Source organism: Dicentrarchus labrax, unplaced genomic scaffold, assembly GCF_905237075.1.
Source record: "Dicentrarchus labrax unplaced genomic scaffold, dlabrax2021, whole genome shotgun sequence".
Lineage (NCBI taxonomy): Eukaryota > Metazoa > Chordata > Actinopteri > Moronidae > Dicentrarchus > Dicentrarchus labrax.
In genome coordinates this window covers 4784238-4802644 of record NW_026136711.1, presented here as the reverse complement: position 1 = coordinate 4802644, position 18407 = coordinate 4784238, and the positions used below count along the sequence as shown (strand labels likewise).

At 39.5% G+C, this 18407-nt stretch overlaps 1 protein-coding gene across 7 annotated transcripts in view; it reads left to right on the top strand.

Annotated features, from left to right (window-relative positions):
- fhit (fragile histidine triad diadenosine triphosphatase) overlaps window positions 1–18407 on the top strand; it is a 432233-nt gene that overhangs the window by 335259 nt on the left and 78567 nt on the right. For 6 of the 7 annotated variants that reach the window (XM_051415067.1, XM_051415068.1, XM_051415066.1 and 3 more), the window contains one exon: window positions 16331–16399. In XM_051415067.1, the coding sequence (XP_051271027.1) occupies window positions 16331–16399 (69 nt within the window). Of the gene's footprint in view, window positions 1–16330; window positions 16400–16822; window positions 16939–18407 lie in introns of those variants that run through there. The other variant, XM_051415070.1, reaches the window with a different exon arrangement.

Below are 18407 nucleotides of genomic sequence, written 5' to 3'. Positions count from 1 at the left end.
ATTTCCTGGTTGAAGATTTTCATATTGATGATTTTAATTTCAAACATCTGCATATATTTTAAGTTCAATGAACAGTTATGCAGGTAGGCCTTAGGGCTCTTTTGAGACTTAAGTCATCCTTCATGACAGATACATTTGTTCACTAAGTGTCACTACATCACAAAAAGGCTACATGGCTACATATACTTGTCAGTACACAGATACTGAGTACAAGTTCTGTTTGCTGTTTCTTGCAGGTCATGAATTTGGTGAGGAGTGGAGCTGGCTGGCTGCGGACGAGGAAGTAGGGCAATATTAACATGTGCACATACACGTATATGAGAATGTATATCTATTCAGACCTGTAATTCATGTCTTAGACTTTTTCACACAACTATAGATCATTTTTTTTATGGTTTCATAATGACGGTGAGTTAAAACAAATGAGTTTCAGCTCTAATGCTGCTACTGTCTGTAATATGTTTCTATTTAGATTATTTGTCAGGATATTTTGTTATTATTGTCCGAGTCTGGTTTTAACTAATGTTGGGCTTACACCAAAAGATTTTCATAGTCACAGACTAAAAACTGAAAGGGTAGCATGAGGAGGGTTCTTCCCGTAAGTCTCGTCCCACCCCTAGTCATGACATAACTTCTGTTGTGATTTGACACTATAATGAATAAAGACTGATTGATTGATTGCTATAGCTGTCAGTTTTAGTCCTTGAGTTCATAGTTACGTGCTTTATTTGTTGACTGCTATCAAGGAATATGACTCTCCTTTGTAGTATGCATGAGAGGAGATGCTGCGAGATTTGTGGACTTCTATGTAGTGTCTGCTGATAATGTAGTGGGCTGGTCTGGACAGAAAATGCCAGGGCTGAATTTTTGTCCCAGTCCACCCCTGAATATAGGCCATTAAATGCACCAAAAATAATATTAGATATAAATATGGGAATTCATTTCTTTTGAAATGTGACATAAATGTGTTTTACCTTTGTAATAACTCCCTATTTACTTTCCCATTTAATTTTCCTTTTTCATTTTTAATACTTTTTTTAAATTTATTATTATTTTTATTTATTTAGGCATTTACTTGTTCATGTATGATTTTCCCTTTGTTAGAAACAGTATCTATTGTGTATTTGTGATTGTGTTTTTTAAAATTATGTACATATTCCACATATTTGTCATTTGTGTCAGACACAGGCAGGAGGGAAGCCTCTCTTCACAGCTCACCACACGATGTTCCTTGACTTCATTGTTGCAGAAGAAGCAAATGGATGCAATTGAATAGGACAGATTTGTTTGCTTTCACCACCAATGCTGCTGGCTTACCGGTACACTTGATGTGCGGCCAGAAATCAGCATTATAAAGCACAAATAAGTTTTGCAGTTCCAGACAGATTTTTTTTCTCTTTTGGCCAATCTCTCTTTCTTCTCTTTTGGTAGTAAATGTTGAGGACCCCTGTTCTAGATGTTCTGCACAGAGCTGTTGAAATTTTTGATGGAAGCAAAAGACTAAAACATTATGTCCACCTGGACACTTATATGGTAAATGGTAAATGGACCTGCACTTGTATAGCGTCTTTCTAGTCTTCCGACCACTCAAAGCGCTTTTACAATACATGCCACATTCGCCCTTTCACACACATTCACTCAGTGATGGCAAAGGCCATCGAACAGAAACTAATGCATTCATACACATTCACACACCGATGCACAACATCGGGAGCAATTTGGGGTTCAGTATCTTGCTTAAGGATACTTCAACATGTGGCGGGAGGAGCCAGAAATAGAACCAACAACCTTCCGATTAGTGGACTACCCGCTCTGCCTCTGAGCCACAGCCGCCAACTGTGTTGGACACTTCTGGTTTCCCCACCAAAGTGCCCTAACTCATCTTTCAGTTAGTACTGAAGGCAAAAGTCCTACTGTCCAGCAAAATGTGTCTACCTCCTACCTCCCTCCTCTAAAAAAAGCAATCTTCGCTGTGTGCCCTAAGAGAACAATGTCTTTTTAAAAGATCTTTATTTTTCCATTTCCACAACAACCTCAATTTTTCATCTACAGGTTCTTTGAGATGCAATGGCTTTCATCTGGCAATACAAACAAGGTCAAAGAGTAATGCATTTTTGCTTGAGTTCAGTTAGATTCACACCAGCAGGTAGCTTATACTTTAGCTGAATATCAGCAGCTCTGAAATATTCTTGCAGACCCTTTTGTTGAGGGCTTTTACTGCAGGAAAGCACATCAGGGGAGTAGTGAATCAAGGCGGTAATAGAGGAGCTGTTGGTTCCCACTGATCCTTAACTCACTGAAATAATCTACATATTTTATCAGGTAATTTTAACACAAAGCAACTCCTGATGTGGAGACCTGTCTGGTCCTTTTATAAAAACAGATTATCTTAGCGCATATAGCACACCTGCTACAGTAGCAGCCCACCCCCATCTATCAACTGGGTTATTGCAATCAGGTGCCTGCACGCCAGCAATAAAAATGGTCCTTTGATTGAATAAGAGTGAGGCAGGCTATAAGAAAGAAGCAAATTCACTCTTATAAACTCACTGCCAGGAGTCGCACAGACACAAGACAAATCTCTGTGTTTTGAATGATGGAATTGGATTTTATTTTTGTCTTACGGAAAATCCAGGGTGATTACAGTGATTTATCATGTGGAGTGCTATGTATAGATCCTGCCTGTTTACTAAGCAAGCCTGGGTGCTATATAAGAGTTTTTATAGATAAAGATGATTATATGTAATATTCACACAGTAGAAAATATTGAATAAACCCACTGGAATGTATTTCCTTAGCATTGAATATGGAGTGAGCAAGAGGCAGAGTAAGTGACACAAAGGAAGGATATGATGGATTTTGATTGAAAAAGTCTTGAGATATTCTGCATCTATCAATGGATTAGCAGTGGCTGTTAAAACTGCTCATAGAACTGTTGCATTTATTGTCAGTACATTGGTGTCATTAACCGTATAGTGAAATTTTGACCTATTCAGGAAAAGAAAAACTGTTTAGTGTCAACCTAAAGAAAAAAACTCTGAAAAAACTCTAAACAGTCATGGTAGATAGATAGATACATAGATAGATCCATTAGCAGCATACACTAGATACATACATACATACATTAGACATACATTAAACATACATTCAAATTAAAATTAACATTCAAATTTTAAAAATTGTGCAAATGGAGGACGAAATTGTCCATTGTCTATTGTCCTCCCTGCCTTGACTAAGAGCTGTTGTACAGTCGGATGGCCAGGGGGACGAAATAGTTTTTGAGTCTGTTGGTGGAGCTGGATTGGGACAGCAGTCTGCCACTGAAAGCACTCCTCTGCCTGGTGAAGGTGTTGTATAGAGAGTGGTGGGCATTGTCGAGTCCTTCTTTCTGCCACTGTCACCAGAGAGTCCAGCTCTGTTCCCACCACTGTGCTCTGTAAATGGTAAATGGTAAATGGACCTGTACTTGTATAGCGCCTTTCTAGTTTTCCGACCACTCAAAGCGCTTTTACACTACCTGCCATATTCGCCCTTTCACACACATTCACACCGATGCACAGCATCGGAAGCAATTTGGGTTTCAGTATCTTGCTAAAGGATCAAGGATAATTCGACATGTGGCAGGAGGAAAAAATGTAATGTTTAAAGTATTATATCAATTAAATTAAAATATTAAAATGATGTATGGAAACAGTTAAAAAGAATGTTACATATAGAAAGTGATGATAAATAATTCCTTTGTTAAAATACCAATTGTTGAGGTATACAGAAATTCATGATTAAGATTCAAGATTCAAGATTAGTTGGTGCTTAAAATACCAGTTGCTATTACATGTGGTAATTAATTCTATTGTCAACAAAGTATGTTCTAGTCACTGGTCATTGATGAAACTAAGAAAATAAGTTAATGAGGTCTCATGTTAGAAATAAGAACAAAACAAAGTAACTTAATACTCTGCACTACTTGTTCAGGTTGGTTTTTTTGAGCTACCAGAAAGAATCTTGAGGATCCATGATGGCGAGCCCAGCCCAGAGTGACTGTGGAGGGTCGGGGAAGCGGGGAGGCCTGCCTCACAACCAGCCACAGAGGACATCAGACTAGTTTGCTCATTCAGGAACAGATAAGAATGCGTATACACTATTAACTCTACCCAGGTAGTAGCAGACTCAGTGCACATACGTACAAGGATCAGGAACTGAACTCTGAACTCGATATAAGACTCCTTAAAGGAGTAATTTATTTTCTTTTTCTATTTTCCTACTGAGAGAGCTCTATTTTATTTTACATTTTTATTTTCATTCCATGTAAATTGCAGTTGATATTGTTGGGTTGCCTAAGACAATAAATACTGTCAACTGTTCAATAACCATACTAACTCGTCCTGAGTTATTAAAGGCCGCACATTAGACCTAGGTAGATGTTAGTTGCCCTACTACTACTTTCTTTGGACTAGCACTAGGGTCGCTACACACTAATTCAGCATTCTGCAAACCACTGTCCAGTGCACCTAAATTAAACACTGAAGATCACTGCTCACATCATGTCTCAACGTTGGTGTCTTTTTTTTAAATCCTGCTGGTTTCTTTGATCTGAGTCATCGATTGTGTTAGAAGTAAAAGCTTCATTGCAAAGCCGAAGTATTAATTTATTCCTTCAGTATCTATGATTTTAATATTTTTCTCACCTCTGTTCAGTAAATATGCAGCCCTGTCTTCTACAAATTACGCAATTATGCAACAGCAAAAGTATTTTGAGGGAAACATGCCAGCCGAATTCCATTTTTATGCAAATATTGTTAATTAACGTACCAAGTCCCAAAAATATTGATACTGAACATATCAGAAGTTATTTTTTCCCCACCAAATTGGGCAATCTCACAATCCTTTTCACTCTTAATGACTACAGCATTATTCAAACGTCAGCGGTGACCCTAACCAAAGTGCTTATGGTGGAGGAGTCTGGACACGAACCCCAGAATCTGGTTTGAGTCCTGCATTCTGTTGGCCCGCCATCCACCGCATTATGTCCTCCTCTTCCTGCTATGGAGAAGAATCTATTCAGCAGCTCCTCCTCCTGATTAATTTCCCAACAGGATTGCAAAAGAAAATTACCAAGAAAATCAGTGTAACTTGAACCTTGTCTAAACAAGATGGAGGAGATTCTCATGTGATCTCCTGAAGAAATTCACTTTGCTTTCAGATGTGGGCCTGTGATAGGTCTCTCAGCTTTGATCTAGCAGACCTTGTGGACCTTAGTGGCTCAGAGGCAGAGCGGGTCATTCCTTAATCGGAAGGGTGTGGGTTCGATCCCCGGCTCCTGGTGCCACATGTCGAAGTATCATTGAGCAAGATACTGAAACCCAAATTGCTCCCGGTGCCATGCATCGGTGTGTGAGTGTGTATGAATGTTAGTTTCTGTTCGATGGAATTTACCATCACTCAGTGAACATGTGTGAAAGGATGAATGTGGCAAAAGCGCTTTGAGTGGTTGGAACTATAAAGCCACCAGAAAAACCAGACCTAAGTCTGTGGACTAGAAAGCCACTATACAAGTAGAGGTCTGTTTACCATTACCATTTACCTTCTTTTCCCCATTTCATTAATCTGTTTATGACTAAGTATATTTGCCTGCCTGTCAGACAAGATTCCACCTAAGTCTGTTAAATTAATATGGCAGATATTTTCCTGGTTGAGACATCTGGTTGGATTATTTGGAAAAACTTTTTTTGTGGCACAAAACAGACTCAAACCCAAAAGCCTGACTTACAGTCAGAGGAGAGTAAAAGTTCTTGTTATCTTTAATCCAAAACAGGTCAAACCCAGGAGATAAGTCAAGAAAAGGAAAACTGAACCAGAAAGGGTGCAGGCAAGGAATCATCAGTCCGAGAAACAGGCAGGTAGGATCAGGCATGCAGAAAAAACAAGGGTGGTAAGTAAAGGCTGTGTCTCAGAGGTAGAGTGGGTCGTCCACTAATCAGAAGGTTGGAGGTTCGATCCCCGGCTCCTCTCGCTGCATGTCGAAGCATCCTTGAGCAAGATACTGAACCCCACATTGCTCCTGATAGTTAGGAATACTTTCCGTTCTGATGAGTATTGGCAATGGCAATGAATGTGTGTGGATGGGTGTGGCATGTAGTGTACAGAACTTTGAGTGGTCGAAGGACTAGAAAGGCTATATAAGTACAGTCCATTTACAGTATGGCAGAGTACCAGTGGAAATTAACTACCCAAGTCCAAACCGGCCCCTACACCCTCCACCTACCCACTCACTACGTTTGGTCAAGTATCCCCAAAACAGGCATCAAAGAAATGGGAGAACCTGAAAAAGGTTAATGGTTTCTTGTTAATAAATGTTAATATTGCTGTTCAGAATGCTGATGAAAGTCCCTGTTTCCATTGGAGAAAGAAGATGGTTTCCAAAAGTATACTGTATTTATACCCTTCCCCCTTAAGAGACCCTCCACAGCCTCACTCATTACAGAGTGGGAGGTTGTAGGGGCCAGTTTGGAATTGGGCCTTAGTATATGGCAGAGGAAGAGAGGAAGCAACAGAATGAAAGTAAGGAACTAGAGGTGGGGTTGTGACAAAACTGCACCACCACTTTATGCAGGTATCTGTGGGCACATTAAGCAAATATTTAGACTTCCTAAGACACCTCTATCAGTGCAACTGAAGGGAGGTGAATAGGCAGTTTTGCATGAAAGACGTTCTGTTTGAGTGCGCATAGTCTTCAAGCAGAGGATGATTAAAAAATCATTGATGGGACGTACAGCCTGGGGACATGCTCACCCAAAACCAGACTGAAGGACACGGCAAAGGCACTAACAGTGAACCATGACCTCAACATCTGCAGAGTGAGCAATCAGGCAACACCAATAAGAGAGGAAAGACACAGTGACTCAGTGTCAAGGACACAAAGTGAGGAAAGCTGCAAAGTAACAGTATTCAGTATAGAGAGGAGAGTTATGTTGAAGATATTTGTTCTTTTTTAACTGGTAAGTTCTTGTTTTCTCACTGCTAGCATTAGAGGCACCCAGTGACAAAAACACTGGCCCATGAAAGCTAAGAGATTTGAGTGACATTCATTAATCATCTGACATCATGAGGCCAAAACGTCCACTTGTATCCTAGAAATACCAAAATCTAGTGCACAGATTGCCTTGACAATTTCCAAGTCTAATAAAGCTCTCAAGAGGATGCTCATTTTTGATTGTAATAACCCCATAACTTTTCCTCAAAAAGTCAGCCAACCTACAGTAAATGACAAAATGTATTATTCATCATGACCTTACTATACATACGAGCATTTTCTGATCTGACAGCTAAGAAGAAGTTAAGTTTAGTTAAGAAACTAAAATTGCTTGCTTGAGGTTTGGGAACAATACTGGTCTTGAAAAGGTATTAGGAAAGGTTAATGTAACTGTTTTCTACGCAGGCTTGAAGTGGTTTTTGTCTTTGTCTTAAAATAAAGTTAGTGGACCTAATATATATTTTTCATGGCAGCCATTTTGATATGAAATGGTAGAGTAAACACAATAACACTAGTTAAGGTTCTGTTCCATTCAGGTCAAACAGAGCCTGACTCTGCTACACTGAATGTATTAGAACCTTAATTAGTATGATGTTTACCTTTCATCTCAAAATGTCTACTGTGAAAAAGATCTATTGGTCTAACTTTTTTTTTGCTAGTTCTGAAGTAGAACATTTAACTTACAGGACTGAGAAGCGATTTCCACTCTGACAGTCTCTTCATCATTCCCATGGCTCTATAATGCATCCATGATTGCTGCATTGTTTTTTACCATTTGAGATTTGACTGGCGCACCTTTAATTATGTATTCTTCTGGTTCTCTGACTTGGACTTGGAATCACCTACTGCTTATCTGGATGAACTAACTCCTAATATTTGCATAACGATATTGGATGGATAAAATGTTCTTTGCCAAATTATTTAAAATTCAGTTAAAATTTGCGACACATTTTGATGGAAACATGGCTCAGGTTTATCAGTGAAACAGTTTTAACAATCAAAGCTTTCATAAAATGACAAAAATAATGAATAACTAGAATAACAAATAAGGATTTCTGTCTAAACTTGAAGGTACACTCTATTTTCCTCTTCGCTTAAGTTGCGTTTCCAAACATCAGAGATGACTTGGGAGGGATTTTTAGGAACTGCAGAATGTGCTTTCTAAAGATTGGTGTAGTGACTCATACTAAAATGTTTTCTGTTCCGTCGTAGATTGAATAGTTTCTAGTAATGTTATTATATTATTGGGGTGATTTAAGTTTTCTATTGGCTGATAAATATTTGCTGGCAAAGTTGTTGGTTTTATAGCATTGGGAAGTGAAATCCTTGAGAGTTTGTGTAATGTCACTCAAGATGAACATCTGTTTATCTGGACATGAAGCCAAATGCTATTTCTTTATCAGCTAATACCATGTCATTTACAGCAGCTGGAAAGAGCTGGCAGGGAGGAGGTAGAGTTCCATCTCACCACAGGTGTGCCTTGGAAATACACAGTACACACAAAATGCACTACAATGTTAGTGTCTTGGAAAAATCCACTCTAGGGTTTTACTGCCTTACATTGCCTTACAATATATTTCCTCCTCCACCTTCAACTCAGAGGTTGAAAAGGCTCCTAAATCTGTAACAATAGACCTTTAAATTATATATGCAATTATTATGGCTGGAAGTGTAGATAACATTAATGAAAGAAAGGTGAAGTACATAATTTTTGTTTTCTAAGTTGTTTATTTTTATCTTACCCTATCTTACTCCTCCATTCTTTTTATTTACAGACTGTGTCATCAGTAAATCTACATTTTTAAATGTAGAAGCAAACAATATCATACCGGTTTCAGTTTGTTTGCCTTGGTAGCTCACATTTTACAGCTAAGTCTACAACTACAATGATAGTGGTAGGTACAGAGTTATCCAAACCTTTAGCTATATTGTCAGGTGGTTGATCAGAAGTTGCTATATTTGTCAGAAAACTAAAGAAAGAATTGAGTTTCAGAGCCATGTTTTCTTTAAGATCAAGACAACTATTTCCAGATATTGAAACAATTTACTTGTTAGATACTCATACTCATAATAAGTACGTTATCTGTACTGTATACTTGTTTCAACCGATTACTTGCTTTACCCTAATGGAAAATTTGTTTGACAATAAACTGAAAACAGGCTTATTATGAGTTGTAAAACATTGTGTAATTTTCCTTTAAGGAGGTGGACACAAATGAATTGCATGCAATATGCCCCTTGCTGTGTACATATTCATTTAACTGTCTGGAACCTGCCACTAACACACACACACACACACACACACACACACACACACACACACACACACAACTGCGTCATGGCACTCTAATTTCCCATAACACCCATACCCTCCCACTTCTGAGTATGCACACACTCACACACAGCCACAATGTCCAGTGGACACTGCCTCTTTCACTCAGCACTCATTTAGAAAGCCTCTGTGATAAATAACTCTCTCACCATGATGTGTAATTTTTGCCTGATTTGGAGGTTTTTCTCAAGGTAGGCAAATTTAATAATGCATACATTATGTAAATTACCTCATTAAATATAAAAAGCATTCTAAAAAAGCAGACACCTTCAAACACGCTATCTTGTTTGTAAGCCTGCCTCCACAGTTTACCGAGATATGCGGAAGACAGTCATACACATACAGACAAACAGAGATTCCTTCCTTCATAAATAGACCACCTATTAAACACTGTTTAAGTCTGTGACGTGCTACGGTAAGCGTACTGACTCATTTCCGGTTTACTTCCTGCTCTATGTACACTGTTTGGTGCTGTAGCTCTGTCAGTGAACCCTAAATAAATTTGTTTTACTCGTTACAGCGGTTATTTACCCGCTTAACATTTAAACGTAGACTAGTTCTACTTAAACACTCGGAGTTTCTCCTTCTTTTAGCGACTTTTTCACTACTGTCAAAGTTTTTTCATACACGCTAGCTTCATTAGCATTAGCAGTTAGCTATGGCTTCTCCCTCTCCCTCTCCTCTGTCCTGCTCAGTGTGTCAGATGCTCAGTTATTCCTCTGCCTCCTTTAATGATAATGGTACCTGTATTAAATGTAGTTTATTTACTGCGCTGGAGGCGAGGCTTAGTGAGTTAGAGGAACGGTACCGCACCACTGAGATATCTTTAGCCGCTATAGTTAGCCAGCCCCCGGTAGCCGGTGCGGTCCGACCGAAGGTAGCTTCTGTTAGCTCGGTAGATCCCCCGGTAGTTCCTGTGCAGCCGGGAAGACAGGGAGGCTGGGTGACTGAGCGAAGGAAGACTAAAACGGCGAAGCCCACAGGTCACCACCAACCCCTTCACGTTTCTAATACATTTTCCCCACTCAGCGATACACCCGCTGAGGAACCAACTCTGGTTATTGGCAGCTCCATAGTCAGAAACGTGAAGTTAGCGAAGCCAGCGACCATAGTTAAATGTATCCCTGGGGCCAGAGCGGGCGACATTGAATCAAATTTAAAACTGCTGGCTAAAGATAAACGTAAATACAGTAAGATTGTTATCCACGTCAGCGGTAATGACACCCATTTACGCCAATCGGAGGTCACTAAGATTAATGTGGAGTCGGTGTGTAATTATGCTAAGACAATGTCGGACTCCGTAGTTTTCTCTGGACCCCTGCCCAATGTGACCAGTGATGACATGTATAGCCGCATGTCAGACTTCCACCGCTGGCTGTCGAGGTGGTGTCCAGCAAACGATGTGGGCTTCATTGATAACTGGAAGCCTTGTTGGGGAAAACCTGGTCTGATTAGGAGAGACGGCATCCATCCCACTTTGGACGGAGCGGCTCTCTTATCTAGCAACATGGCGAAGTTTATCTCTAAAACCTGACAGTCCAGAGTTAGGACCAGGAAGCAGAGCTGCTGTCTTACACACTTCTCTGCGCTTTCTTTAGAACAGTCACCCACCCAAAACCCCATAGAGACTGTGTCTGTCCCCCGACCACCTAAATTATTTAAAGAAATAAAAACAGGAGTTCAACATAAAAATCTAATAAAAATTAAAACTAACTCCTCAGTAGGACAAAATAAGAGAATGAAATGTGGGCTGTTAAATATCAGGTCACTGTCCTCTAAAGCTGTTTTAGTGAATGAATTAATATCAGACTATGATATTGATTTACTTTGTCTTACTGAGACCTGGTTGTCCCACGAGGAGTATGTTAGCCTTAATGAATCCACCCCCCCCCCCAGTCATATTAATACTCACATTCCTCGAGGCACAGGCCGAGGAGGTGGAGTAGCAGCCATATATGATTTGAGCGTTTTAATGGACCCTAAACCTAAACTAAATTATAATTCATTTGAAAGCCTTGTTCTTAGTCTTTCTCACCCAAACTGGAAAACACTGCAGCCAGTTCTATTTGTTATAGTGTACCGCGCTCCTGGACCGTACTCTGATTTTATATCTGAATTTTCAGAGTTTCTATCAAGTTTAGTCCTTAAATCAGATAAAGTAATTATTGTAGGTGATTTTAATATTCATGTGGATGTTGACAATGACAGCGCTCTTCCAAATTATCAGAATATCGCTCAAATTGGCAAGATAATCTTAAAATGTATAGAAAGGCCCTCCGTAATGCCAGAGGAGCCTATTACTCAGCACTAATAGAAGAAAATAAGAATAACCCTAGGTTCCTCTTCAGCACTGTAGCCAGGCTGACAGAGAGTCACAGCTCTATTGAGCCACATATCCCCATAAAATTAAGTAGCAATGACTTCATGAGCTTCTTCTATAATAAAATCATTACTATTAGAGAAAAAATTAATCACCAACTGCCATCAACAGTTATCAGTGGCTCTCCAAGTTCAGGGACTTCTGTCAATGTAAACTTAGATATATATTTAGACTGTTTTTCTGCTATCGATCTTCATCAGTTAACTTCAGTCATTTCTTCATCGAAGCCATCAACTTGTCTATTAGACCCGATCCCAACTAGGCTGCTTAAAGAAGTTGTTCCCTTAATTGGCACTTCTTTACTGGATATGATTAATCTTTCTTTATTATCAGGATATGTACCACAGTCCTTTAAAGTAGCTGTAATTAAACCCCTTCTTAAAAAGCCCACTCTTGACCCAGGGGTTTTAGCCAACTATAGACCGATTTCTAACCTCCCCTTCCTCTCTAAGATTCTGGAGAAAGTAGTCGCCAAAGAGTTGTGTGAATTTCTACATAACAATAGTTTATTTGAGGATTTTCAGTCAGGATTTAGAGTTCATCATAGCACAGAGACAGCTCTGGTTAAAGTTAATAATGACCTTCTGACTGCTTCTGACAATGGACTTGTCTCTGTACTTGTATTATTAGATCTTAGTGCTGCATTTGACACCATTGACCATAATATTCTTTTAGAGAGACTTGAGCATCAAATTGGCATTAAAGGAACCGCACTAAGCTGGTTTAAGTCATATTTATCAGATAGCTCACAGTTTGTACATGTTAACGATGAATCTTCAATAAATACTACAGTTAGTCATGGAGTTCCACAAGGTTCTGTACTTGGACCAATACTATTTACTTTATATATGCTCCCTTTAGGCAACATTATTAGGAATCACTCCATTAACTTTCACTGTTATGCAGATGATACGCAGTTATATCTATCAATCAAACCCAATGAAATTAATCAATTATCTAAATTACAAACATGTCTTACGGACATAAAATCCTGGATGACCTGCAATTTTCTGATGTTAAACTCAGAAAAAAACGAAATTCTTGTTCTTGGCCCCAAAAACCTTAGAGACTCACTGTCTAAAGATATAGTTACTCTAGATGGCATTAACTTGGCCTCTAGCACCACTGTCAGGAATCTTGGAGTTATCTTTGATCAGGATTTGTCATTTAACTCCCACATAAAGCAGACCTCTAGGACTGCCTTCTTTCATTTACGTAATATTAGAAAAATTAGACACATCCTATCACAGACAGATGCAGAAAAACAAATCCATGCATTTGTTACTTCAAGGCTGGATTACTGCAACTCTTTATTATCAGGTTGCCCCAATAAGTCCATTAAAACGCTCCAATTAATTCAGAACGCTGCAGCACGAGTACTGACAGGAACTAGAAAAAGAGATCACATCTCTCCTGTACTAGCTTCTCTGCATTGGCTCCCTGTAAAATGTAGAATTGAATTTAAAATCCTCCTCCTCACCTATAAAGCTCTTCATGGTCAGGCCCCTTCATATCTTAAAGAGCTCATAGTACCCTATTACCCCTCTAGAACACTACGTTCTCTGAATGCTGGGCCATTTTTGGTTCCTATAGTCTCTAAAAGTAGAACAGGAGCCAGAGCCTTCAGTTACCAAGCTCCTCTCCTGTGGAGCCAGCTTCCAGTTGTGGTTCGGGAGGCAGACACCCTCACCACATTCAAGAGTAGGCTTAAGACATTCCTCTTTGATAAAGCTTATAGTTAGGGCTGGATCAGGTGAGTCCTGAACCATCCCTTAGTTATGCTGCTATAGGCCTAGACTATCGGGGGATTTCCCATGGTGCACTGAGCTCCTCCCTTCCTCTCTCTTTCTGCACTCATTCATGTTCCATTTATGCATGTTACTAACTTCACTTCTTCCCCGGAGTTCTTGTGCTTTCTCGTCTCGCAGGTTCTTGTCGATCCTGGTGGAGCCTCCTGCCATGGTCCTGCTAGATTGCCGTTGCCAATACTGTTGTTGCTATGCACCTGTCGTCTGTCTGTCTCTCGCTCTCTCTCTCTCTGCCTCTCTCTGTCTCTCTATCTCTCTCTCTCTCTCTCTCTCTCACCCCAACTGGTCGAGACAGACGACCACCCACCTAGAGCCGAAGGATCTGTCCTAGGTTTCTGCCTTTTAACAGGCAGTTTTTCCTTGCCCTTGTCGCCAAGTGCTTGCTCATGGTGGTACTGTTGGGTCTCTGTAATTAATGTTAAAGAGTTCGGTCTAGACCTGCTCTATTTGAAAAGTGTCCTGAGATAACTTCTGTTATGAATTGGCGCTATACAAATAAAATTGAATTGAATTGAATTGAATTGAATTAGTCAATTGGCATGGTCACTCAGATATCTACAACATGTCTACCACGTGTGGTTGCAGTAGCACAAAGTATTCAGTTGTAATTTAAGCCTGGCCCATAGCATTTGAGTAAACTTTGAAGGCCAACTATGGAATATCAAAGATTTAAAATAATAACTCTTGTCATTTTGACTATTTCTCAAACTTTGTAGGAGTAGCAAAAACAAAGATTTGTTTCATAGACTTACGGTTCATAAAATTAACATTGTGACTCTATTCAAAACAGCCTACTATAAAAAAGGATGTACTAATTCGGCCAAAATGGAGCATGTATTATGCAGTATGCAAACAAAAGCAAAATCTGCAGTCTACCTGGATGTCGTACTGATTTGGAAAAAAAAATCTACCTCATTGTGTCCCATGGGGCTGTGGCTCAGAGGCAGAGCAGGTCATCCACTAATCAGAAGGTTGTTGGTTCGCTCCACGGCTCCTCCCACCATGTGTCGAACCATGTCAAGCAAGATACTAAACCTCAAATTGCTCCAGATGCTGTGCATCTTTCTGTTCAATGGGCTTTGTCGTCACTGTGTGAACGTGTGTGAAAGGGTGTGTGGCAGGTAGTAATATATAAGCACTTTGAGTGATTGGAAGACTAGAAAGGCGCTATACAAGTACAGGTCCATTTACAATGCAAAGTGCCAGAAGAATGACCAAAAAAAACAGTCAGACCAAGAACGTGACTTTTTTTTCTTCAAATTTCATCACTAGTTCATCTACAGCAACAATGTCAGACCCACAACTATCATTTAATTTTTTCCGTATCGGTACTGTTATTGTGTCACATTTCTGTCCACACATTACATTTGCAATGTAGTAATGCGACAAAACATTGGTTCCTTTAAATTGTCAGATAGGTGTTACCCGTCTCTCAGGTAAATGTTTATCTTTGGGAAAATCTTGAAAATTCTCTCCAAATTCATAGCTTAATTTATCACTCTTTTTTTATTTTTTAAAGCATGGGATGCTAGACAGATGCAGTGGATTAACCATGCTATTACTTAAGCAAAACTTCCCAAAACTTGAAATGGCTGCGCCTGGCCTAGCATAGTGCAAAATAAATACTTTTCTATTTATTTATAGTTTTTAAAGTAACAGGGATAGCGCACATTAATAACCATTTCTGTAAATGTTTTTTTTTGGGCAGGTGTAATGACAGCTACAAAAGACACATAAAACACATTAAACAGGAACAGCAATACTTTGCATATAGCACAGCACACTCCATAAAAAACACATAAACCACATAAAAACAAGGACAACAATACATAAAACAAACAACAAAGCATGCTTCAACTTATTTAGTTGTTATGGAGTTAATTATGGAGTATGGTCACACACTTGATTGTCCTTCAATCATGATTTTACAGTGTTACATTGTTACAGTGATATGTGTTACAATGCAGTGTGTGTTACATGCATTTGTCAGTACGATGTAGTAGGCTGTTTTGAATGCAGCCATTATCATATAAGAACATGTGTCATTATTTTACAATAAACTTTCATACATTCCTCATAAAAATTTTAATGTGGCTTTTGAATGGGTGATATGCATATTGCGCTTACGAACAGGGTAAAACAGGGTCAAAAACACAATCAAGAACTGAACATTTGCTTTCTTTACTATAAAATAGTTACACAATAGAAATTACTTGTCACTCACTACATAACTACACATGTTAAGGCTTTATTTTTATGTATATATTATTTTATGTATGATACGTACTGGAAAACTGTACAAATGCATATCCTGGGGAATACTTTGTTATTTCTGCTTTAGTGAGTGTTTGCTGTTTGTTTTTTGCTTAGTGTGTGATTTGTCAGATAAAGCAGTTTCTTAGGGACATCACCATATCATCCATGCAGACAAGGAAATCAAAGTTAACCATACAGATGGCCAACTTTGTGACAGCAGGGGGGTTGACACCATAAGGGGGGCCGGGAAAAGTCAATCAAATCCTTAAAAGCATAAAAATAAGGAGTCTCTGTGGTGCGCAGGTAGCACGCTTCTTGAAATGCACGTCACCCTCCTGTGATTTGTGGCACGGCAGTAACGCTCCGCTCTGGCTTATCCAATGTACTGTGAAGTAATGAAGACTCTGTATGGAAACTGTCTCTGTCACATCAGTCTGTCAGACAAGTCCCAAGTGAAATAGTACCTGTTTCTCTAGACACAGCACCACATACAAACCATTGCCTTCTCTTGTTTCTGCTTACAGCATGTCCACGTCCATGTGCTGCCCAGGAAGGTGGGGGACTTTGAGCGGAATGACAGCGTATATGATGAGGTAAGATGGCATCCTAACTGATTGAATGACATCCTGTATCTGACCTACACTGCCCTTGGATGGACTGCCATTTTACTCATTGTCACACCATAAACAGATAGAACAGATGAACTGAAGAACCTTTGTCTATGAGATTTCCAGTTATCCACATCAGTACACATTTAATAGTACTAAGTAAAGGCACTGGGACTGAAAAATGTTTTCCTGCTGAAGGCCCATGTTATAACATAGCAGTGTGTATTTCACCTTTAGTTATTTTCATATACAGGTTTGAAGCTACTTGATTTGGAATTGGAATTGTTGAACTTATTTTTTCTCTGGTCATGGTATTAACACTGAAGGATCTTATGAGAAATCTACTTCTATGAACTGAGAGTCTATTTATTCAGCTTGCCTAATCAAGATAAACCAATTCATTGATAGATCATGAAAATCTAAAGGTGCGAAAGTCGGCGAGGGCTCAGGCCACCATTTGGGACGCAGAGAATCAATGTCAGATGCAGAATGAGGAAGAATGGTTTCAACTCATAACATTTAATAAAGACTCCAGGAATCCATGTGTACACTTCCTTGGAAATGTTATGCAAAAAATATATAAGATTAATATTGAGGTTGCACACATGCTCTGTGGAAACCTCATAAGCTACTTGCGGCTAGGTCCCCTGCATTACCCCTGGTCCAGACAGCAGGCATGAGCACTGTGTGTACAATACAATAAAAACCTTGTTAACACATGAATGGATTCTGTGACCCGGAAACGATAAAGAGTGTTTATCCTAAAATAGATACAGGAGGTGTTAGGTAGTGAAATGGTAAATTGACCTGTACTTGTATAGCGCCTTTCTAGTCTTCCGACCGACAAGCGCTTTTACACTACATGCCACAGTCGCCTTTTCACACACATTCACAAAGCGATGGCAAAGCCCATTAAACAGAAACTAATGCATTCATACACATTCACACACCGATGCACAGCATTGGGAGCAATTTAGGGTTCAGTATCTTGAATGACACCCTTGGCGAAACCCCCCCGCAATTAAAAAAATAATAATCTGTGTTTTATTATAACAACATAAGTGAAGCAGAGAATTATATTTCTCAATTGCACAAATCCTTCAGCAGAACAATTGGATTTATCTATTGCACTTGGAACAGGAAACACACTTTATAAGGTGCACAATCTCCACCTCCAACATTGCCAAAAGAGAATGAACACAATTCTGCACAAAATATGACAGTATAAGTTATCAGAACTTAGAGAACCTTGGTGACCACATAATCGTTTTGTATTATCTATTTTTGTTAGCCATTTCATACAATTCAGAAAAACAAAAATGTGCACAAACTATAGGCCTGTATTTATTATATTATGAATGAAATGGCGTTATTTGGTAGAAAGTTGAGGTGTGACTGACTTACAGTGGATCCCCCGTTCCCCCGCCCCCCTTCTCCTTCTCACACAGCTTCTGTGCACGGCACCTTTTCAGCAAGCAGGGGCGCTTGCAGCTGTAGGGGGCGCCAATTTGCCAATTCCCCACACAGTGATATGATAGAACAGATAGATAATAGAAAACCACTTTGCGGCGCAGAGGATGCCCGCTTCGCCCATGCCCAAAACCGTTACTGGATATGACTATAAAGAGATCATTTTCACTGTATTCTTTTGCTGGGAATAGGCAAAACCACAACGCTCTAGTGAAGTGTCTCTGCTGCCACAGTGGAAATAGCTGAGGTACCCCGTGTGGCTGTTCTAGCTTGTTAACATGGGGTGCCGAAATAAAAATCAATACATTCTGCGATGCAGATGCACTGTAGTCGCAGGCAGTGTGGACCGGCCTTTAGAATTAGCTGTTTTTATCTACATAGAAGTTCCTCTAATACGGAGTCCGAACCACCATGTTGTACCATGTACCTTGATTAACGGTTTTAGGCTTGTTACTGCATGAAGTCCAACACTCTATTCCTGTCAATACCATGGGCACATTAGTAACCTCTTTGGTTTTAAAGT